At 38.1% G+C, this 24,700-nt stretch overlaps 1 protein-coding gene across 2 annotated transcripts in view; it reads left to right on the forward strand.

Annotated features, from left to right (window-relative positions):
* The window catches only part of CSMD1 (CUB and Sushi multiple domains 1), a 2,032,824-nt gene that overhangs the window by 1,397,067 nt on the left and 611,057 nt on the right, over positions 1-24,700 (forward strand). For both annotated transcript variants that reach the window (XM_055289255.2, XM_055289263.2), the window contains exons 9-10: positions 6,342-6,466; positions 17,533-17,654. In XM_055289255.2, coding sequence (XP_055145230.2) covers positions 6,342-6,466; positions 17,533-17,654 — 247 coding nt within the window. The remainder of the gene's footprint in view (positions 1-6,341; positions 6,467-17,532; positions 17,655-24,700) is intronic.

A 24,700-nucleotide genomic window follows, 5' to 3' on the forward strand; every position in this document is an offset into this window, starting at 1 on the left:
CCTCTTAAGCAAATACTTTCATTCAAGCAACATTCCTAAACCTTTGATAAAGTGTGGCTGCAGCTAGTGCCCCCTGTGCTATCCATCTCCATTTTATGAGGACAAATATGGCAAATCCCGGCTTGAACTTCACACTGTAGAAAAGGTTTCCTCAAATTTTTGTGTTTTCCGCTGCTTGAGACTGAAAAACTTTTTACCTAATGTGTTTTTTCTTTTTGCTGAAGATGCAAAAATGTTTAAATGCCTACCTTCGATACCTAACAATATATATATTCCTTTTATATTTAGGAATATTGAAGTGTATTGTTTGAAGTAGATTTTTTAACACAGAAAGATATATATCTTTATATAGCTAGCTATTTATCCATCTGTGTATCTATCTACCTATTTATCTTCCTATCCATCTGTCTATCAATCTATCTACCTAACCAGATGGATATCTACCTACCTATCCATTCATCTATCCATCTGTTTATCTATCCATCTATTTATCTGTCTATCTAATCCATCGATTCTTCCATCTATCTGTCATCTATCCATCTATTCATCTATGATGTAGCTATCTAATATATCTATCTACCTATCATCTATCCATCCATTATCTATCAGTCTCTTTCCATCCATTCATCTATCTATGCATCTATGTATCTATTCATCTGTTTATCTGTCTAATCCATCTGTTCCTCCATCTATCTATCATCTGTCCATCTATTCATCTATCATCTATTTATCTGTGTAATCTATCTACCTATCATCTGTCCATCCATCTGTTATCTATCTAGCCATCTGTCTTTCCATCTATTCATCTAGCTATGCATCCATCTCTCTGTCTATCATCTGTGTCTCCATTTATCTGTGTATCTGTCATCTAATCTTTCTATCTATCTATCAATTAATCATCTATCTCTCATCTGTCTATTGGTTGCGTCAGCAGATTCAGTAGATACTGAGCAGTGTGGGTTGAGAAGAGAGGTAGGAGACTCTTACCTAGCCAGTCAGTGGATTAGTGTAATCTCTGGTAAACAGAGGACAGTTAAGTCTCACAGCTAAGTCACACTGTTTCCTGTTTGGAACATTAGTTTCATCTTCCAGTCACCTCAAATTATTTTTCAAAAATAGTTATCATACCAATGTTGAATAAGTTCACAAAGAACTATGCTCTATGATAACCATATTTAGAAATTGCTTGTATTACAATTAAAGCATGTTTGGAAATAGTTTACTCACTTAGAAAGAGTTTTTATACTGTGGTAAGTGAATTATATGGTGATAAATGTCTTTAGAAATCAAACATAGAGCAATTTCAGAAGCGCTAAGAACTGAAGAAGCAAAAAGTGTGTGTTTCCCTATTGTATTTAATTTAAAAGTCAAAATTTTGCTGCTTTCACTGTTTGAATTAAATTTTGCTGTGTGATGTGTATTGTCAATGTACCATGCATCTTGATCTTCAAAATCAATTCATTTCTCCAATATTTCTTACAGTTACCAACTACTAACAATTGTCTAAATTGTGCAACGTAATTAATCTAGGGTACACTAAAGTTACTTGCCAATAGAAAGGTACTGCTAGCTTTTTTTTTTCCTGGCATTTTCCTCTGAGACTTCTTTCCAGAAAACCAAATTAGATTATCTAATGTTATATCTGATATATATTACTTCAAATAGAGTAATCATAAATCAGTGAAAACTTAGTTTATTATGTATTTGAAGTTGAAAGCACACATGGCTTTTAAATTGAACTGATTCATGTGTTAGATAAAATGAGACCAAAAGATTGAATTAATAAATTAGAATTGGGGTCATATTTAGTTTCAACCTCAACTTGATTTATTCCTACGTGGAGGCTCCTCCTCGGCTGTGCCGCTGGAATGGCGTTTACCCTCATTGGCTCTGTTTGCCAGCTGCAATCAAATGAAGAGGTTGCTCCTGTTAATATTTTTAATGCTTTGAAATTAGAGAAGCTTCCATATTCTATTGATGGCTGTTTCCGATAATTTGCAAAAAGGTTTCATGATCGTAATTATGGAATGAGTTCTATACTGTACTCTCAGTGTACCGAATGTGAATGTGCGCAGAGATTTCTGGACTAGGTTGTGATACCAGGTATGATCATGGAAGCTCAGGAGCAATCCCCCGCTGTCCACTGGAATAGTCTTTCAAAGCTTTCCTCTGGTGGAAATCTGAGAAGAGTAAGAGCCGAGTTCAGGTCCTAGAGAGTTGCACATGACTACCTTGATGCGTGAGAAGGCAGGATCAGTCTAATAGAAGCAGCATAAATGTTTTTATTTTAACTTTTAAATTATAAAGTAATAGAATCAGGAAAAAATATAATCATTTGAATATATAAACAAAAATTTACTTGTGATAGTATCACTCAAAAATGGGTTGTGCCTATCTTCATAATATTTACATATAAATATAGATAGAGAGATCCTTGTTATTTTGAGTACGTACAATTTTGTATTATTCTTTCTTCTTTGTCTACGTTACTACATATGTCCTTTTTATTTTTCTTTATTGCTACATGTATTTTACATTTGCCTTTTATAAAACGATGTTGCATTCTTTCAAATACATCCAAAAAAAATTAGTCAAGCACAGTCCTGTTGTTGGACATTTTAATGTCTTCCGAAGAATATCACTGACCAGAAATGTCCTACATGTTGGATGATAAACATACATTGCCAGAAATGAAACCAATTAGTCAGAGTGGTGATATTTTCTGTTCTAAAATTGACAAAAACTGTAGATATTTATGGTGTACATGACAGTCTGAAATATGAATACATTGTGAAATGGTCAAATCAAACTAATTAACATACCCATTACTTCACATATTTGTCGTTTTTCATGGTGACAACTTTCAAAATCTCTCCAGACAATTTTCAAGTATACAGTATGCTGTTAAGAACTGCAGTCACCATCCTGTACAATAGCTCTCCTCAGCTTAATTTTCCTAAGTGAAATTCTGTATTATTTGTTTCCTCTCCTTCCTCCAGCCCCTGGTACCCACACTTTGCTACTGTGAGTTCTATTTTTTCCAGATTTCACGTAGAAATGAAATCATGCAGTATTTGTCTTTCTGTGCCTGGTTCATTTTACTTAGCATAATTTCCCCCAGGATCAAGCGTGTTGTCACAAATGGCAAGATTTCCTCTTTTTAAAAAAAGCTGAATAATATTCCATTGTGTACACACACACACACACACACACACGCACCACATTTTGTTTATCCATTTCTTGGTCCAGCGTTGGACCCTTGCATTGATTCCATGGCTTAGCTATTGCGAGTAATGCTGCAGTGACTGTGGGAGTGCAGGTATCTCTTCGATGTGTTGATTTCATTTCCTTCAGATATGGGATCAGAAGCAAAATTCCAGATCATGTAGTAGTTCTATTTTTAATTTTTTCCGCAACCCCTATAGTATTTTCCATAATGAGTGTGCTAATTTACACATTTTCCATTTCTAACAACAAGGTACAAGGGTTCCCTTTTCTCCACATCCTCAATAACACTTATTATCTTTTGTCTTTTTGATAATAGCCATCTTCACAGGTGTGAGCTGATATCTCACTGTGGTTTTAATTTGTATTTCCCTGATGATTAGTGACACGGAGCGCCTTTCCATATACCTGTTGGCCATTCTTATGTCTTTTTTAAAGAAATGTCTATTCAGGTCCTTTGCTCATGTTTTACATGGGTGATTTCTTTTCTTGTGATTGCCTTGTTTGAGTTCTTTGTATTTATGGGTATGAACTCATTACCAGATGTTTTGTTTTCCAGTGTTTTCTCCCATTCTGTAGGGTGTCTCTTCACTCTATTGGTTGTTTCCTTTACTGTGCGTAAGGGTTTTAGTTTGATGTCATCTCATTTGTCTGTTTTTGCCTGTGTTGTCTGTGCTTTGGGGGTTTAGGCTTATTGATTGTTTTTCTCAAAACAGAATACAATTTGCTACTGATACCTAAAGGAATATTGGTTAGATGTAGGGAAAAAATGCATGAAAAAGACAGAGGTGTTATAGGAGCAGAGAGCCCTCCATGACTAAGGAGTGATGTGCTGCAGTCATTGAAATATAGTGCTTGCTGAGTTGAAGCAATGGCCTCCCCATCCCTCCTTTCTGTTTGAACTCCCCTGGAATATTACACTAAATATCAGTGCCTCAGGTTAAGGGGATCATTGAAGAAGTGGCCACACTCAAATTCCATCTCTTCCTACCCGAGGACTCTCATGTCGTTTTATTTATTTTCTTCATGGCACTTTATGACACTTTTTTGTTTTCTTTATGTTTGGTTTGGTTATTTTTTTCTTTCTTAACTATTATGTTATCTACATGAGATTGTGGCTTTGTGCTATTCACTTCTGCCACTTAGGTACATAGAGTGTGACACATAGCAGATGTTCAATGACGATATATTGAAAGAATGACGAAAACTATGGATATTAAAATGTAGGTAAATAGAAAGAACTGGAGTTTGATACCTGGAATAGAAAACACAAAGATATAACATTTTTTTAAAAAAAATTTGTTAGATGAGGTTTAAACACAGATCAATGATGAAAAACTATGGCGATGAAATATGTCTACGATTACAGATGTCTTAAATAACTGTGATGGCTAGCAATTAAAATGGGAATCACGACTGGGTTTTGTTTTTTGTATTTTTCACATTTAAAATTAGTAAATATTATGTTCTTATGATGCCAGGTTTCTCAAAATTAGTTCCATAGAACTCTAGTTGTCCTGGATTCCTAGTGAAAAAAGAACTTCCTAGACAGATATGTCTGGAAAAGTCTACGTCCTTTGAATGTTCTTCATTATTTTCTAAAATAAGCTTTTGCATATTAAGTTTTCTTAAGATGAGACACCCCTTTAGAAAAGAAAGGTGTTTAATTTTGTTTACCTAGAATTTTGCCAATTGGTTTGACTGTGATTTGATGGCTGTTGCAGACATCCATGGCAATCCCCAGAGAGTGTTACATAGATGCCCTGGGGGATGCTGGTGCAATGTTGCTTGAATGATATTCACTCTGATATCATAGATATGGATTTTTGTTCACTGAGCAAGAAAGAAAAGCATCTATTGATGTTTCCCTATCTTGTCTCTATTATTACTTTCATCCATCCACACTGACAACTGCGCTTCTTTTCCTTCACAGACTCCTTATTTCACTTCTGTTTCCTCAACATCCACCCGTGGTTTCTCAAACTAAAAACACAAGTAGAATTTCCTCTTGTAACAATGGGCTTGTCAGATAGTTAAATAAGACTACATCTAATTCAATGCCAGAAGCCAGGCTCAGAAGAAGAAACTGGGTGGTGTTCAAACCTGATCTCTGCCTCTCACACTTTTGAATGCAGCTGTCCAGTTGGTGTTCTGTGACAGCGTTTTGTTAATATTTACAACCGTAAAGCTCCGTATTTGCAGATGCAGCTCTGGACCCAGGGCAAGTTTTTCTCTAACTCCAAGCTGGACGGATTGCTTTCTTCTGAAACGTGGCCGGGCACAGTGGCTCACGCCTGTAATCCTAGCACGTTAGGAGGATGAGATGGGTGAATCACTTGAGATCAGAAATTCGAGACCAGTCTGGCCAACATGGTGAAGCCCTGTCTCTACCAAAAGTGTAAAAATTAGCCAGGCATAGTAGCGGGCACCTGTATTCCCAGCCGCTTAGGAGGCTGAGGCAGGAGAACGGCGTGAACCTGGGAGGCAGAGCTTGCAGTGAGCCCAGTTCGTGCCACTGCACTCCAGCCTGGGCAACAGAGCGAGACTCCATCTCAAAAAAAAAAAAAAAAAAGAAAAAAAGAAAAGTAAAACAAATCATTCTTTTCCTATAAGAATTTCTGAAATTTAATATAACTGGTTTTCTTTTAAATATAATTAATGTGTGTGATAGTAAAATATATTATTTACTGAAATATTTTCTTAACCTAGACTTTTTCAATTCTTGTTTTTGTAAAATGTTTATCCACGAGGAGTGACATTCAATTTCATCTTGTTTTCAGGGTACAAAATTTCTTTACATTTATTTTCTTATTAAAGCCTCAACATTCAGTAAGGTCATTTTTGCTATTTTTTTCTATCTTAGTCGTGACAAGTTAAGGTTCATATGTTTCTTTAGCTCTGAAGGGGGCACAACAGGAATCCGAACCCAAGTCTTTTGATTTTATAACCTTTGCTATATCACAGGGTTGCCTCTTTAAATGATACCTAATGAGGTGCTTAATGTCTTATGCTGTTTCAACTGCACAACATCGTAGCAGCCATTTTGCTGATTTTTTTTTCCTAAAGAAGTCTTCTGTGAATAATTTCGGTTTTTTTTTTCTTTTTTAACTGCTTAGGGTTGGTGCAAATGTACAATTTTCTTGTGAGGACAATTACGTGCTCCAGGGATCTAAAAGCATCACCTGTCAGAGAGTTACAGAGACGCTCGCTGCTTGGAGTGACCACCGGCCCATCTGCCGAGGTAAGGCACCTGTGCTGGGTAAAGCCTGGATTATCTCTTTCTTTAGGGTTGGCATTGTTTGTGAATATACAATTTAAGCATGAAGCATTGTCTATAGGCAGAGTAGAACTTGTTAGTAATGTATGTTTTCATAGTGATGTGGGTAATAACAGAAATCTTTCCTTGGAATTTGTTAATAAGCTAACGTTTCCGAGAATATTTTTGTGTTTTACATTCGAGGGTAGGTGTGAGCAAATCCACACATACTCAGTATAACTTGATATCTATCTATACACACACACAGTATGCATGTGTGTCAATATATGTTCCATAGCTGGACCTGCTGGAAAGGTTTCTGTGCACCCCACAAACCTAAAAAGTTCACTTTCCTATTGCAGTGAGGTTGAATTTTTTAGGTATTAATTACATGAGTAATAAAAGGTATTCTTAGCCTGATTCCAAGTCATCATTTTATTCATAAATGATCTTTAATCTCTAACGTAGTTAGCAGAGTAACATATTCATCATTATCATCATCATTTTCACATAAAACATATGAAGTCAGCAAAGGTTAAATTACTTATTTTTTACTGCTATGAAGTATATACAAATTCTTACCAGAATTACAGAAATCATATTGAAAACAGCAGAAAATTATTTTGGTTGTTTTAAAATGAAAAGTAATAATAAAATTAAAGAAATGCTGGGTTTGGAGGTTTTGTTTTTGAATTTTGGCCATAAAATGATTTATGTAAACTGGTAGTTTTGGAAGGAAAAGCACTAGTTTGACTAAAAAGGAAAGCTTCATATGTAAGAATACCTTATCTTTCCATGTAGTCTTTTCATGTGAATGGACTTATACAGTTTAAACTTTTAAGCATTTTAGTTATTAAAAAAGATATGAGAAGCATGGTGTCATTGTAGCCTGTGAAATTAACTAGTTGCCAAACATGTCACTATTGTCATCTAAGCTAAGAATACTCTTAGGCACAATTTACTGTCTTGTACCTGGTCACTATAACCACTAGGGGCCAGTCACATGCAGGGGACGCAGCTTTGCAGGACCCGTCCCCACAGGAAGGGGAGGGAGGGTGTATGGCCCAGCTGACAGCGAGTTGTCACCTCTTAAATGGAGACGCTTCATGAGAGTCAGCAATCTCTGGTCAAGGAAATGCACATGGCTGTCCCCCTCTTTTTGTCTCTAGACTACTTTGATTGTGCATTTTTTCAATTCTAACGTAAGGCCCTTAAGCACTTCAAAGAACTGTGCAAAAATTCACGTTCCCATTAGGGCCAGTGATGCACAAGCCTCCCAATTATCCATGAGGAACGAGTCACGTGGATTATTTTTCCTTTAAGGGAAAAAAAAATTCCTTCAATGGTTTTCTTGCTCTTATATCCCAGAAATAGGCTTCATTATTTTTAAAGTTCACTTTAGACAAACAGTAAATGTGCGTTCTTTTAAATGTTACTTTTAAATCAATATTTTAGAGTAACTTAAATATTTGCCTTTATATAATTTGATTTTATAAGTTAACCTATGACATTGCCTTTCTTGGCCCTGACTCTCGTCTTAAACTCAAAGCCCTCTCTCGGTATCCTGTCCCAGAGATATCATACGCTCAGAGGTGCTTATCACTTGGGAAACAGCTGCTCCATCCAGGCTGAAGGTGGAGACATTTCTCCCATCCTTCTCAACCCCCCAGCTGCTCACGCTTAGAGATAATTAGAAGAGGATTCTTTTTGGTTTCCTGTTGTTGTCAACTCAAGTGTCCCACTTGATCATATTTTGGAAGGGAACACTTTTTCCACAGGGTCTGTCTTGTCTGGTGTATTTGGTTTGGTTTTCTGGAAAGTTACTAGTAATCGCCAACACTCTGCCTCTTCCTTTCAACTCCACAGGCAAAGAGTGCCTGGCTTTATCCACCTTCTCTTGTCACTGATGATTCCCTTGTTTTGCTTAAGTTAGATATGCCTTGATCATCACTGAATAGTACTTTAGTTCTTAGTAGTTCGTACTATGTTTATTACTTCTAATAAATTTAGGAAGAACTAAAAATGTATTTGAAGTAATAAACTTATTTTTCTGAAATAATAACTTATACTGCTGGAAATGATTCCTAAGGAGGTGTTTTTATAGTGGATGGGTTTTACTAGTGTTGACGCAGTAGACAAAGGCCACGCTCTCACATAGTTTTGAGATCTTCTTTTCTCCATCTTGGACTCCTGCTGAGACGTCACAGGGACAATGCTCATTAGCAGCCTGGTTGCATCAGTTGATAAGATGGATAAGAAATCCTCAGTTTCTTAAAAAGTATCCTTTCTGGGATGTCATACTTGTGTTCTGACCTTACAGTCCTTCTGAGGTTTCAGGGCACGGCCGCGCAGCCACACGCTCTGCCTTTCCTGTCTAGAATGCTTGTACAGCTGTCGCTTCCAAATTTCAGCCTCTTTGGCCATCTGCAGAGGCTGAGAAGTTTCAAAATCACCCAGCCCTGATTCCTGTTTGTTTGGCAGTCCTCCCCTCAATTTATGTCTTTCCTATCATGTTTTAGTATCAGCAGCAAGAAGAAGTCAGGTGGCATCTTGGACACAGGGCCCGGAAGTCCCCTTAGCTGTCCATCTGTGTTTGTCACTGAACACCCTGCTTCCTACCTAATCACAGAACCACTTCTGCTGAGCTTCTGCCACCTCTTTCACTTTCCAGGAATGTCTCTCACTCTTTCCGAGTCCTACCAAGAGTATCTTTACAAGATAGATTTCTACTAGCAGTCTATTCGAGGCACCTGAGGCCTTCTCTATGACGCTCCCCAAAACCTTGCAGCTCTGACCCACTACCCAGTTCCAAAGCTGTGCCCACGCTTGCTTCAGTAACGCCTCACGTCCAGGCACTTGACTCTGTGAGTAAAAATTCAAGCAGAGAAGCAAATCCACTAGGATGGAGACAAGTGTGTGGGCTTAGACAGGAACTGGCTCACGTGGTCGGTAGGGCTCGCATTATATCTGAGTTTTGAAAGACAGGCTGTTCGGAAGGAAGGATAGGGATCAGGCCAGGCTCCCAAGGAAGCAATCAAAGCTGCTGTCCACAGGCAGGAGTGTCTCTGTGAGGGAAATTCTAAGCCCTCTTTGAAGACTTCCCAGCTGATTATGTAAAGGCCAGACAAAATAATCTCCTTAACTTGCAGTCAGTTGATAAGGTACGTTAATTATGCCTCCAAAATCCCTTCACAGAAGCACCTAAGTTAGTGCTGGATTGAGTAACTGGGAAAGGTATGTGTTTATTTCCCAAACTCTGTGTGTGATTTTGAAATATTTAGTAGCTAGACTAAAAAGGTAAAGAGAAACAGGTGAATTTGATTGTAATAGCATTTTATTTAACCCAAATACTCCCAAATAGTATCATGTTAACATATAGTTAATACAAATATGATAATGAGATGTTTTATATCTTTTCTTTTTTTCATACCGTGTTTTGGAAATCCAGTGTGCATTTTCCACTTAGAGCATAGCTCATCTCAGACCAGCTGCATTTCCGGTGCTCAGTAGGCACGTGTGGCTAGCAGTTGCCACATATGACAGCGCAAGTTTAGACATTTACAGTCATGATTTTCTTCCTCACTATGAAAAGCCATCAAAACCGTTGTAGTTGTGAAGAGGAGAAATGAGCCCAGTGAGTTGTGCCCCACTTCCTGTCTGGCATCCCTCTGTAGAATACTCTTTCTTCAATTAAAATCCATAAGTTCTTCAGGTTGGCAACTTTTAGGAACCCTGAGTATGTCACCATTCCCTTTTTTTAAGTAGCATCTCAATTTGCTTCCAATAATGGATTCATCCATTAGAGAAGAGCTGAAAAACATTAATAAAAGTGGAGCTTTTATAACTATTTCTATAAAAAGATAACTTTATATATCTAAAGTGTCCAGGAAAATGGATACATCCTACCTAAAACAGACTACAGGGAATTGTTCTTTGCATTCGACAGGTTCTGTACAGCGGGGACCATTTTCCAAGTTCATTTATCGCTCTGTCATTACCACAAAAAATAGTGTCTGAAAAGACAGCATTGGCCCGGCTTGGTGGCTCACACCTGTAATCCCAGCCCTTTGGGAGGCCAAGGCAGGCAGATCACCTGAGGTCAGGAGTTCAAGACCAGCCTGGCCAACATAGTGAAACTCTGTCTCTACTAAAAATACTAAAATTAGCTGGATATGCTGGGGCATGCCTGTAATCCTAGCTACTCAGGAGGCTGAGGCAAGAGAATCACTTGAACCCGGAAGGTGGAGTTTGCAGTAAGCAGAGATCGTGCCACTATACTCCAGCCTGGGTGACAAGAGCAAAACTTCATCTCAAAAGAAGAAAAAAAAGGAAAGAAAGGAAAAAAAAAGAAAAAAAAAAAGACAGCATCATAGTTTTGAATTTTCATTCTTAGCCTCCAAAGGTGGCCTAATAATGATTGTTTCTACCACATCTTCTCAACTCAACCATCTGTCAAATGCAATAAAATGCCCCTGGTCTGAACATCAGGTACATTCTGAGCATAAAGCTATTCCAGCAAGGTGTGTCCAGGAAGGATTGACTCTCGAGGTTCCTATTTTGAGGAAGGGTCTCTAACTCTGAAGTAATGATCATGCTTCTCTGGAGCAGGAATATCTGATGGAAGCATCTGATAAATTGCAGTGAGTCAGAAGTGATCCTTCCATCTGGAGGCTGGTGTGGTTAGCCAATGCTTACATTAGCTAATTAGCTCTGAGAACGGGGGCAGTATTACCTTTTCTTCCTGTTACTAAACAGATGAATGGTTGTCATAGCTCAGTAATTATCCAAGTGATTTTGTTTGAAATTACGCTTACTTCATTTAGGAATATGAAAACAACCATTATGATTTTTTGCAGGGTAAAACATTATGAGCTGTTTAAAACTCTATGAGTATTTTTAACTGGCAGTAGATTTTTAAAATAAGCAAACCAAATGGAGAGAAGAGTATATCGTTCTATTTTTTTAAGTAAAATGTTCAGGCTGGTACTTCATTCCATCGGTCTTTAGGGGCGATTTGTGTAGAGAACTTCTTTAATGCTAATGCATTTTGATCGGTAGAGTTAATATTTTGAGTTGCTCCCTGAGATGAAAAGCCATGTAAGATAAATAAAGTATTATTGGCATTTGTAACTGTGGTTACATGGAAGCTAATTGGAGCCAGTCAGAGTCAGGGAATAAAGTTATTATTGCCTTGGAATTTCAGATTAGGTTAGCTAAAAATTAATCTTAATTTATGAACTCCAAAAACTTTTGCAGGTTTTCTTTTCCATTTGTGTTTTCTGCCCTTGTAGAAATGACCTTTTCAAGAGTAATAAGAAGATCATTTACCCCAAAAGATGACTCTTCATTATACCAGGTTACAGATCCAGTGTCAGTGTCAGGATGATATTTTGTGTATTTGATCAGGTACCCACTGTCTCAGAGATTTAGACAGACATGCACGTGGTTGACTTTTTAATTCTTGTAAATTTGGAGAAATTTCTGTTGTTTCTTGACTCCTGAAGCTTTATACTTTTTGCCTGAAAGTCACCTGGGAGAAAACGTATTTTTTTCTTATTATTTTTACTAAGTTATTGGCAATAAGATAGTTTTGTATCTTATACTGCTCTCATACTCTATTGACATAAAATAACCTGAAAGCTAACCTTAAGTTGGTGCTATTTACATTCCTATAGCATGCCAGGGTGTTTCTGTCCTAGGATTCTTGCATTTGGTTTCCGGTCTCTGGAGTATCCCCTTCCCCCCAGGTATCCGTGTGACTGTCCATTTCTGCCTTTCATCAAATGCCATCTGAACCCACATCCTTGCAAAACCACTTCTTACAGAGCAGGCCTTTTCCCTTACTTTACAAATCTTTTGTCTGCCTTTCTTCAAAGCTATTTTCTCCTTCTGATATTATATGTCTATGTGTTTGTTAATTTCCTGCTGAAGGCAAGAAACTTAATTTTGTCCTCTCTCCACCATACCCTCAATGTTCAACTCATAATGAGCACTGCACGTATACTTTTTTTTTCTTTTTTTTTTTCTTTTTGAGACAGAGTCTCCCTCTGTCACACAGGCTATATACAGTGGTGCTATCTTGGCTCACTGCAACTTCCACCTCCCTGGCTCAAGCGATTCTTCTGCCCCAGCCTCCCAAGTAGCTGGGATTACAGTCACCTGCCACCACTCCCAGCTAATTTTTGTATATTTAGTAGAGACAGGGTTTCATCATGTTGGCCAGGCTGGTCTCAAACTCCTGACCTCAGGTAATCTATCCGCCTCAGCCTCCCAAAGTGCTGGAATTGCAGGCGTGAGCCACCGCACCCGGCCATGCTGTGATATGTCACGCCATGTAGTAAATGCTTTATTGTCTTCTTTTATTCAATCCTTAGAGCAATCATAAGTGGAGTCATGATTATTCTAATTAAATAAGCTGAGCGGCTTAAAATTAAATAAATTAAGATGAGACAGCTACTGACTACCTAAGCCAGGCCTGGAACCAGGTGTGGTGAAGGGAAGGAAGTTCTTAGCCTCTGTCATGTATTATCTTCATTATGGTTGACAATCTGGACTTAAAATTTGTGCTTGATAAAAATGTTTTCTCCTAAAAACATACGAGAAATAGGCTATCCAATATAATTATAAGTTTGCTTTAACAAAAGCTTCTAATGTGACTCCTGAAATCCCACTAATTTAAATTTAATCAATTAGAATGTTTCTTCTTTCAAGTAATTTGATTAATTGAGTAGTTACTATAGAACAATAAGATTTTCTGGAACTGCATTTAAATAAACAGATAAGTTATTACTTTATATTAAGTAAGACAAATTGCATGAAACAAACCTATTTTGTACTTAATAAATATTCATTAAGTGGATAAATGTCAAAATGGCATGTATTGGCATCCAAAATTGGTTAGTTTTCTTCTCCCTTTCCACTTTCCCTCCTGACGTATTATATTTTCAATTTATCATTCTGTGAATTCTAGTTTTACTGGGGAGACGGAAAAGATGTAAGTGAAATTTGAGTTTACAAGTTTGGAAAACTGTTAAGCAAGTAACATCAGGTGTACATTAGGTCGCAGTTATTATCTAAGTACATTTATGAAGCATGTCAGTGAATTTTACTCTCTATTAGATGTTATATTTCCAAGAGGCAAGGTCTTCGCAAGAGTAGAAAGAGGCATTCTACTATAGTTTGTGTAAACGTGCGTCTACCCATTTCCACAATGGCAGCTTATGGAGAGAGATCTTGTTTTAAAAACTGGCTTGGCACTAGTGTATGGTAGTTACTTAATTATGCTGCTTAATGACATACTTCGTGGACTAATTGAATGCCTGTTTAGCACAGAAGCTAAGGGAAGGAAAGAAGTTTCCCTGCCTCCAAGGATGCTATGAAATTGTCCAGTCTCAGTCGGAACAGCTTCCCTGGGCTGTCACCTGTGTGAGGAGCTGCCCAATCTGTTCTTTGCATGAAGTGAAAAGCCAGCAGAGTCCATGAGTGAAGAGAGAGGCAGGTGATAAACCTTCAGATGTCTGTGTTTCTGAGTCAGAACTTATGTCATCATTTCGTGAACTCCCAGAACATCGGATAAATTTGTATTCAAATAGAGCCCCCCAATAGGCGACAAAGCAACATAGATATGGTTTTTAGATAAGATGATGGCAGCCATCCGCTTCCTTTGCAAGGGCCTGCCTGCACTGCCGAGATTTTCTCAACACCCATAATTCTTCCTGCCTCGCAGGCTGCTGCGCCCTTGCCTGTCTAACTAGGGGATTTCTAAGGGGGGACAGCAGACATCCCTAACAGATCATCCCCAAAGCTCCCTAACCAATGACACTCACTCCCTGGATCTACTCAGTACAAAGCTCAGCCCTGCGTCATCTCTTCTTTCTCAGCCTGTCCCATTTTCTTCTCTAGCTCTTCTTTTTCTTTTTTCCAAATATCAAATTTTTTAAAGCTTACCATTTGGTAGACATGGGAAATTACACCCTTCTGGTCCTGGAAGCTGACGGAGGGAAGACGTGGGTGTGCTAGATGGAGGACTGTATGTTGACTCTTCTCTCTCCACTATGAAATTCAGAGAAATTAATGTACGCTTTCCTGGCCCAGGTAATAAGGTGACCTGCAGGACAGCTAGAGGACAACAGACACTCTGTTCACCACCGTGTGGCCATCAGCTGGTGGAAATCACAACAGCTCAAGCCACAGGGTGGTTGTTTAATAAGGACTCTACACGTGCATGGTTGAACTTGCAGTAGTTGCCAATTGAAAAACTGAGAGTAATTCTGACTAGTAGAAAACCCTAGATGCAAGAAAGCAATAACTAAATAAACCATAACGAGCCAGATAAGGGGCGCGTCATCAGATGGTAAAGAAGCAGATGATTACGTTGCAGAAGATTTAGAAAGGCAAACTCTGAGAAAGTAGCACACGCTTTCAACAATGTCCTAAGAAGGAGGGTTAGAATTACATAATTACAGTTAGGTTATGTGACTTAAGGCTGTTATACCTATTCAGAAGGTATGCTAATATTTATTGAGGAAATGATCAAATGCTAAAAATTGTTCTAATTGGCAAAGTTAAACAAATGAACAAATCAGACACAAATCTCTGGTCTGAATATTCCCAATATTCATTTCAGATGACCATTTTGATGGCTTAATAAAAAAATGGGCAAAAAATAATTTGTTATTAAAATATGTTGCAAAGATGGAGAGAGATTTCTAAATTAAAAAAGAAACATTATGGGTTAATTTGCAAGCTTTTGGTAAAGAATGTCTCTGAAGGACCTGGGCCCATGACTTGCTTTAGGTGAAACTCGATACGTCGTAGGCCTGAGAATGTGGTGGACGGGCTGCTTTCCTAGGCATATTTTACTAAAAGTTACTTCAGAAATAAAATAGAATGCGTGAGATGCATTTCATGAGATGCTGGTAGCCAATTTTCATAAGCCAAGTGAGGGGCCAGCTTCACAGCAGGCATCTAGGACACAAAGCCATGGGCGGGGCCAGCTTTAGGGATCCTTCGGGAGGGGAACATCTGGGCCAATGGCGAGCTGAGCCCACCTTGTCAGTAGGATTGTAACAAATGACTTTCCCCCTGGAAATGTTTTTCAGATGTACTTTTTAAGAGCTTGAAATGCAGACTGACAATGGCAATATGGTTACATTGCTTCACAATTAAATCAACAAATATTTATGAATGCTACATGATGTTTTTAATAGATGTTAATTATGAAGTGTTAAAAAGTAGGAAAATGCAACATAAAGGTTTTACAACTCAGATTTTACTGATTATCACTTTTTTTCAAAGGTTTTCTAGTTGGATAATGCTAACATTAGAGGGCTTTAAGATTTCACGTCTAAAGTTTATGATCCTCTCTGAGAACAGCTCATTAAAAAGACTCATTAGAGAGTGAGATATTAGTGTATGGGAGGGGTCCGTGTTTTCATTCAGTCCTTTGTCCAGCGACCTTTAGACCAATGACACACCTACTGAGTTTCAAAAACCCAGTTATGTTTTACCCATGTTTGTTTTTCATTTGGACAGAAAATGCCAGTATTTTAAAAGTTAATTTTAACACACTTATCAATGTAGAATAGGTCAATTTTAAGCTAATTATTTCCATAGTAAGTAGGAAGCAAATAAACAGCTGTCTCAAATCATCTTGTCCTATTTTCACATGTCTGGGACTACAGCATTGTATACAGTGCTGAGGAGGGACAGGGAAATGCAGAAAGAGGACTGTTCCTAAGGTCGGGGCATACATAACCTTTCAGGAGAGAGAGATCTCAGATGCATAGTCACAGTAGATTAAAGATGGAAGAAGTATTATGAGGAATACGCATGGTTTGTATTATTATATTATTATTACATTGACATATGTGGAAGAGAGAAATGTCTGGTTCTTGGGGCCCTTTGGAAAACCTGTGTTCAGTGGTTGATTCTTTTCCCCCTACAAGGTAGCCCTTGTTAAGACACAAGTCCTGTTCTGCTGAGTTTTGTAGCTGAGTCTCCTAGAATAATGACTGACTTGAAGAAAGGGTTAAACCCAAGGAATGAAAAAATAAAGGATGGGCTATGATGAGGATTAATCCTTCCAATGAAACGTTTTTATCAGTTTGTGTCATAGGACATCTTAGGAAAATGAAGCAGAAGTTCTCTTACTTTAATTTCTTCTTGTGAAATTAGTTTCTTCTGCTCCTTTCTGAAACCCAGTTTAAATTATTAATGTTAAAACCAGAGTCTATGCTGACATTATATTTCTAAAATATGTCTGTTGATTTAAAAAAAACTCCTTTCATAAAGTGGAGGCCAATTAAATTATTTTTACATTCCAGACTAAGTTGTATATATTGAATTACGCAATTTCTATGCTTTGCTCAGTCTTTCATTTCAACTTTTAGATTTTTTTTATTTTTAAAGTCACCATTCCTATTTTCTCTCCTTAAACTTTCAATAATGTTTTAAGTTCCTATTTGCATCGTGCTGTAAAGAAATTGGTGTAGTTTGTTGTAGAATAGATTCTAAAGCTCGAAAATGACTTTGGAAATGATCATCTGCTCCACAATCCTTTTTTAAAGTTGAAAAGACAGAATCTATTGGAGGTCACACAGTGTAAGACGTAGCTGAGATGGTAACTCTGGTTGAACTCCACTCGACGGTGCCTTTCCCTCTATCTTACTGCAGTCACACACAATTAGGTGTGTGTGGAGATTCTGAAGAAGGAGACATACGTGAAGACCTCTCTGAGTCACAGTGGGACTTGAAATGCTCTGCTTTTGTATTGACATTACCCACGGTGCTATCATCTGTTAGATGCTGTAGTGAATGGAAAGGCCTTTGGAAAAAATAAAGTGCGCCAGCATAACCCTGCAGATACCAAGCAAAAGTCCCGCCGGCTGAGCAATCCACTTGCTGACTGGAGTCCGTGCCGCAGTTGGAGTTCATGCACCATTTTTTGCTGTGATTAGATAATAGCTAACTTGAAATTTCCCATAAATGTTATGTCTTTACCAAACTGACGAAGTGTTGTAGAAAATAACCTCGTTTCTATGTGTTTCCAGCTAGAACATGTGGATCCAATCTGCGTGGGCCCAGCGGCGTCATTACCTCCCCTAATTATCCAGTTCAGTATGAAGATAACGCACACTGTGTGTGGGTCATCACCACCAGCGACCCAGACAAGGTAAGGGTCCACCGCCAACCCCTGTGGTTAATGCATACCACACTCTTATAGGATCTACTGTTGAAGCGAACAGCCCAGCAAATGCTGTCTATCCTTACACTTTACTGTTTGGGTTTTAAATTTCCGGCTGCATCCTGTGTCTAGATGCCACATTCATTGCAGAGCAGCCTGAGATTCAGATGCAAAGTGAGTATTCTCAGTGTGGTGCTATCTAGTGCTTCCGGAGACAGAGTCTGTGTTCCTCCTTTATGTACCATAGTGCTTTCTCTTATGTTACGTCTTTTTCAACTCAGGTGTCATCCGCTGTATTACAAGCTGTCTTAAATACCACAGTATTTATGCATAGTATGACGAAGTGTTAAAAATGCTCCTACTATACTCAGACACGAAAATACTGTCTTTTGGCCGAGCTCGGTGGCTCAAGCGTGTAATGCCAGCACTTTGGGAGGCCAAAGTGGGTGGATCACTTGAGGTCAGGAGTTCTAAAAGCAGCGTGGCCAACATGGTGAAACCCCACCTCTACTAAAAACAAACAAAAATTAGCTGGGCTTGGTGGCAGGCACCTGTCATCCCAGCTACTCTGGAGGCTGAGGCCGAGGAATCACTTGAACCCAGGAGGCAGAGCTTGAAGTGGGCCAAGATTGCACCGCTGCACTCCAGCTGGGGTGATAGAGCAAGACTCCATATCAAAAAAAGATAAGAAACAATACTGTCTTTTGAATCGTTTTCTACAGTTCATGTGTTTCTTCTCATAAGCTATATGTTTGTCAGGAATTAAACATCTGAGCATGTTTTCCTATTTCTTGTCTTAAATACTTTGCATAAAATATGTATTTCCTCCAGGGTGGTAACAGAGGGCAATACTAAGTTATTTCTCTATAAGTTTGCATACACAGTTTCCAATTGTTACTACATTTTAGATCTTAGGATAGAAATCATATTCATAATCATTTTAAATCTTAGGATAGAAATCATATTCATAATCACGTTTCATTAGCTATCAAATCAATTTTTTTACTCATTTTAAGTTCAATATAGAGACTTGCCAGTGGGGAGAAAAAATAAGGTAGACATCTTCATATTGATTTGACTTAAAAAAAACTGTCAGGAACCTATTATAGGTATGGATTTCACTTAAATTACATAATATTAAAATAATTATATTTATAGTAATATTAAATTTACTGAACCCCACTATTTACCAATTATTGAGTTATTACCAACAGTTCTGTGTCTAAATGATCATCTCTTCATTTTTACATTTTACTAAAATATCCATCTTATTTATATAGTTTCCTCTCAAAGCTGTTGAGTTCCCAGTTCTAAAAGAGAAATGTTCTGATTTTAGATTCAGTAAAGTGTTCATTACAGATGCCTTTGGTTTTGGTTGGCGTATTTTAGTTCTAAAATCTCAGTTATTATTTATGTAAAAATTCAAGCTTTAATGGGCAGAGCTGGGTAAAACTCCAGGGCGTTGCAGGCTTTCTGAAACACTGAGGAATTTCTGGGCTGTCTTTGCTGTGACAAAAGCCTCCAAGTTTGATTCTGGTATTTCTCAGTTTGCTGGAGCTGTGTTGTACCCTGGGACGTCAACTATAGTGGTACAAACCTTGTTTTTTTATATGCTACTCAATGGTTTGTTATTCAATTTTTTACCAAGAAACTATTGTTTTTCAGTACTTGCAGTCATCACTTTAGAAACCAGGTCTACCACTTAGTAGTTGCGTGAATTTGGGCAAAGAGATAAAGTAATAGCATTGACCTTAGAGAGTAGTTGTGAAAAATAGATAAATCCACATGTTGCATAAGTAAGTGCAATATCATTATCTATTATAAGCTGCTAATACTGGTAGTGTAACATAAAGAAACATAAGATAAATAGAAAAAAACACATTAACAATTTGTTAACTATTTACTAAGCCATCTCATTAATTTGTCTAATAAAAAGGAGAGTTTTATTTCAAACTGAATTAAAGTTATATAGTATATAACTAGTTTATTGATAATTATGTTTACTAATTTCTGCATTTACGCACTTTTAAATAATTAGGATATTCTGTTTGGTCTCCAGAAAGTTAAATCATAAGATATTGAGAATTTAGAAAAGTTCTGAAGGTTAGATAGTAGAACTTTACAGAGGAAATAGCTGAACAATTGAGTTTGTTTTGGGGGTATATTAGGTGTTGACTTGAATTAAGGGTAAATAGATTACATGCGTTTCCATAGGGGCTCAAATAAAAGCAAATATTTTATATTAAAGGGATTGAGATGTGATCGAGACCAGAAGTATCTGATTGCGACATTTTAAAAATACAGAATTGTGTTACTTCTGCAATTTGAAGGCAGAAGGAACTCATCTTGGATTTTTTTTAAAGAAAATATAGCTAAAAGGAATTAATTAGATCAAATCAAGGGAATAGTTTAGTTAACCTGTATACGTTCCAGATGGTTTTATGAGAATTGCATGAATCTATCACAAACTTTAAAAGTGTATGATAGTGGAGATTACATACAATTAGAAACGCTGGGCAGGAGAAACACCGCAATCGGGGCTCTCCAGGAAGCTGCCTGCGTCTGCTGCCTGTGATGAGGTTGCACCAAGCCCCTCTCCTGCCCACCTCCCTGCTCTTAGCTCGCTTCACAGTTGCAGAGCCTCAGCCCTCCATCAACGGATCCCTGAAGCTCCTGCTTTTTGCCCCAGGCTCTGCCCTCAGAGTTTGCAAAGCCTGGAGGAGTCCTCTCCTTCTTTTTGACACAGCCCCACCTGGACTGAGAGGGGGCTCCCACCGCCCCTCCTGGCTGCAGAAGGGGTGCTCAAATGCGCCCCTCTAATGGGTCAGACAGAAAACTCTGAGGTGAATTCTCACAGCTCTGCAGCCTTCCCTAGCAGGATGGAGCCAAATGCCTGCAGGGACACTGCCTCAGTATTCCACTCACAGGCGGGATTGCTTTCCATCCCCCTCTTTCGCGTGTTTTGAAGTCAAATGAATGGGCTACCGTCTAGCAAGGCTGGGCTTTAGGCGGATCCACGAGGAGACGAACTTGAACACGCAGTAACATCACTTCTTCCTGTAGCCCTCTCGATGGAGAGGAGGGAAGTACACCCTAACAGCTTTCTAGAAGGAGACGTGAGAGGCAGAGGCTGGAATCTAATACAGTACTTCAGATGAAAGGTGGTAAGGTCTGAAACAGAGCAGACACCATGGAGTGGTGCAGGGGAAATTACCCCAGACTTGTCTCAGATGGAGACTTAGCAAGACTGGAGACCTTCCCGCACAGGGAGGGAGGAACACAGGATTCTCGTGGACCTTACACCCCTGCAGGCTTCCCCCCTGCAGCTGCCTCCAGTAGGTGCTGTGGGTGTGGGAAACAGGAGAGAGGGAGATGACACCGTGGGTGAGAGTCAGACCCGAGGCAGGTGAGCATTCCTGCTGCTTCCGCAGAGCAGCCTTAGCAGATCTCTGCTGTCCTTGAACAGTTACTAATAATGCTTCTACTGCATTCTCACAATCTTTCCAGTTCAGAACAATATATGTTCCGTTGCGTGTATGAACAATGTATGAACAGACTTCAGGAACCCATTTCTTTATGTAGGAGATGTGTATGGTATTAGGCACAGGGATAGCAAGGTGCTTCCTGTCCAGCCAAGTCCATGGAATGCGCAGAGGCACATTTAGAATCCACAGGTGTGTTGTTAGCGGAGAAAACCAGACATGAGGATGACAGCGTGCAGAAAGCAGAATATAGTCCAAGAAAGCCTTGTTCATGCCGTTGTTTTTCTCTCAAAGTCAATTGGAGGTAAATTTTGCCTTAACTGTGGTGAGAATGATCTTCCACCTATAACTGCCATCGCAGAGTTCTAAAAGACTCAAGCGTTTTGCCCTCGAGTGGAATACCCACAGTTTCCACCGGAAAACGCTGCCACCAAGCTAAATCTTCAAGGGAATTAACATCTTTCCAATACTTTCGAAATTCATTTAAATCCAGATTACACGTCAATAATCATAAATATTTTTATTCTATATGAAAGATGTGCCTATAGCACATTTTAGTTTCTATTATTTTCGTACACATATTAGAATAATTTGAAATTCTGTCTAAAAAGAAGCTCAGAGTTCCTATTGTTTAAACCTTTTACTACTTGACAGAGAGGAAGTCAAGATCCAGGAAAGTGAAACTCCTTGTCATCCCATTGCACTGTGAGAACGCTTTATTAGCTTGCTTGCTTTCCACCATAAATAAATGAAAGAACAGGTTATTTGCTACCTCAATAGGATATTTTTGGCTGTAAGTAACAGAAGACCCAACTAAAAACCACAAGTTTGAGGGATACCTTATTTCACATAACAAAGGGGCAGAGTCAGGGAGCTTCCAGGCTGTATTCAGTAGCTCCGTGATAGCGTTGCAGCTCAGGTGTTTGACATTTTTCTGCCCCACTCTCCAGAGCAGAGACAGTATTTCCCCTCAGTTCTCAAGACGTCTGCAACCACCTGAGGCTTTAGTTCCAGATTTGGTCATGTTTAATGAAATGAGGCATGTTTGGCTAGAGATGGAAGACATGTTTCCTAGAATTTGTCTTGCTAACTTCCTTCATATCCCATTGAGTCAAATGCCTGTGGTCCAGTTCCCACGGAGCCAAGGAAAGAAATATCTAGAAGCCAGGAAGAGGAGCCGCTGGTTAGTGTATGGTGACCAGTGGTATCCATCACATCCAGGCAAGCAAGACACCAAGGAAAGAGGTTGGAATTAACACTAGTATATCTTTTGCGTATGATGTGATTCCAATCACACTATCTTCCTTTTACTTTAGTTTTATGGCTAACATCCATTAAAACTCATGATGTATGTTCTTTGATTTCTTGAAGTGGACTTTTAAACTTGTCCAAAACATAAAATGACCAGTAACGAATTCAGGCAGCTTGGGTTTATTCTCTTCTCTCCTTTTAGAAGTTTACTTTTTCTCTCTCATCTTTGTGTACACTTACGCAGACATTGTATATGTTTTCTTGATTATAAGGACTAATAATTAATACATCAAATTTCAGTTATTTTGTGTTATATAGCTTCAGTAAACTATTTGCCCTTTGTCATTTATCTCGGAGAAATGTTCAGAGAAGGAACAAGGTATTCCAGGTTGACATACAGGCACAACCAATAGTGTTAGCAGAGCGCCACTTAGACACCTGAAGGCATCTCAATTAAGCAGAATTAGCATCCAAATTAAGCAGCAGCCATTGCCATTAAGTATAATTAGGCTTAATTTGATTCCTTGGGAGACATTCCAAGTAAGTGGGTTTCTCAATTAAGTGCACGTTGATGAAAGTGTATTACGCATTGAACATAAGAGAAAAGAAGAGTTACATAAAGTTTCCCGGCAAGGACTCTTGCCAGAAGCATCGGTGAAGCATTTTGGATGTGAAGAATTTGCATACTTCCGTTTGTATGTTTGACCTGGTCTGCAAACTTTAAGAAATAAGATAGGACAGAAAACTAAAGTAAGTTTCCAATGCCAATTATCTATTAGTCAATACACGCTTCTCTTTTTTTGAAACATTTAATCCTCTCTTGATTCATACTCTTTCCTAGTCTTATTTCGGCTTTGACTGTTGTATAACCAAGTGCTGCCATGGGTCACTTTATTGCTAGTATTTATGTAAAACTCCTCATACAAAATAATTACTTGTGGAAACTTAACATCTCTCCTAATAATGCACATGACATGTTATCATGCTTTATCATGTGAAAAGGAACACGAAATATCTATCGTTAGAAAATCTAAAACTATTAGAAGAAAGTAGATCTTCTACGCAGGAAGTTCTAAAACGAAAGATCTCTCAAGAAGATTCCTTTAGTGGAGAGGCAGATTTTTAAACAATTGGAACGGCTCATTCCGGGGCATTCTGGTAGAAAGTCAATGCAAAGTAATATAGTAATATGATATTTATAAATATGTTTTATTGTAGACACATTTGACAATCTAGCTATTTTCAGAAGTCTTGATGAGTCCTGCAGTCAGAATTCTTGAGAAAGGAATATATATTGTGAGATATGTGTTATAGTAATTAAGATAAAATTCTCCCAAAAGTTTATCCCTGGGGTCTTCATTGGAAAGCTTAAATATATCATGGAGGACCTACCTTCTACTAACTTCTTTTATGTATAAATGTATGCATGCATGCATATGTATATGTGTGTGCATACATAAACACACCTATATGTACACATATGCAATATGTCAGCTGGAATGAGAAATGTGTGTTCTAAATTAAAAATTTCTATTATATAGCACTCAAATACATATGTAGATAAATACATAGATATACACACACATTTTAAATGCATTCTGTGGTGACATAATTTCAGCTACTGATTCTAATTTGAGCTTCTTGTGGAATACTTTTGTTGCTATTAAAGCTCATTAAAAACTCTTTGAGGATTTAAAAAACTCAAAGCGTTAGTACATCTTACTGGTTTATTCTTTGTTTAGTTTACTTTTTCTTTGTTTCCAGCTTTACTGATGTATAATTGACAAATAAAAACTGTACAGACTCAACGTGTAGTATGCAAGCACAGTGAAATATTACTCAGCTATACAAAGAAGGAAATCCTGCCATTGACAACAGCACACATAGATCTGATAGGTGTTCTGATGAGTAAAACAAAATATGTGAAACTTTGATTAGGGAAATAAATACTCAAATATCCAGAAAATTGTTTTGTTGGGCAAGTGAATATCAGTACTTTATAACCCTCAAAAACACTTTCATATGAATTTTCAAGTATTTCATTATGTTTATGTTTCATTATATATTTATAATAGAAATTATAAAATTATTTTTAAATGTATTAAGTAAATCAGTACTCTGAAATTCAGGTAATTCTAACAGTGGCTTCTGTCAGTGCCAACTTTTCTAAGGCATCAGATCAGTTCCCACAAGTGCTGGATGCCTGCACAGTCATTGGTGGGTTTGCGTCTCTGGCGTCCTTGGGGGACCCATCCTAAACATTGAGCACTCACGATGTGTGGGAGGAAGAAGGAGAATGAT

This window comes from Symphalangus syndactylus, chromosome 1 (genome assembly GCF_028878055.3).
Source record: "Symphalangus syndactylus isolate Jambi chromosome 1, NHGRI_mSymSyn1-v2.1_pri, whole genome shotgun sequence".
Classification (NCBI taxonomy): Eukaryota; Metazoa; Chordata; class Mammalia; order Primates; family Hylobatidae; genus Symphalangus; species Symphalangus syndactylus.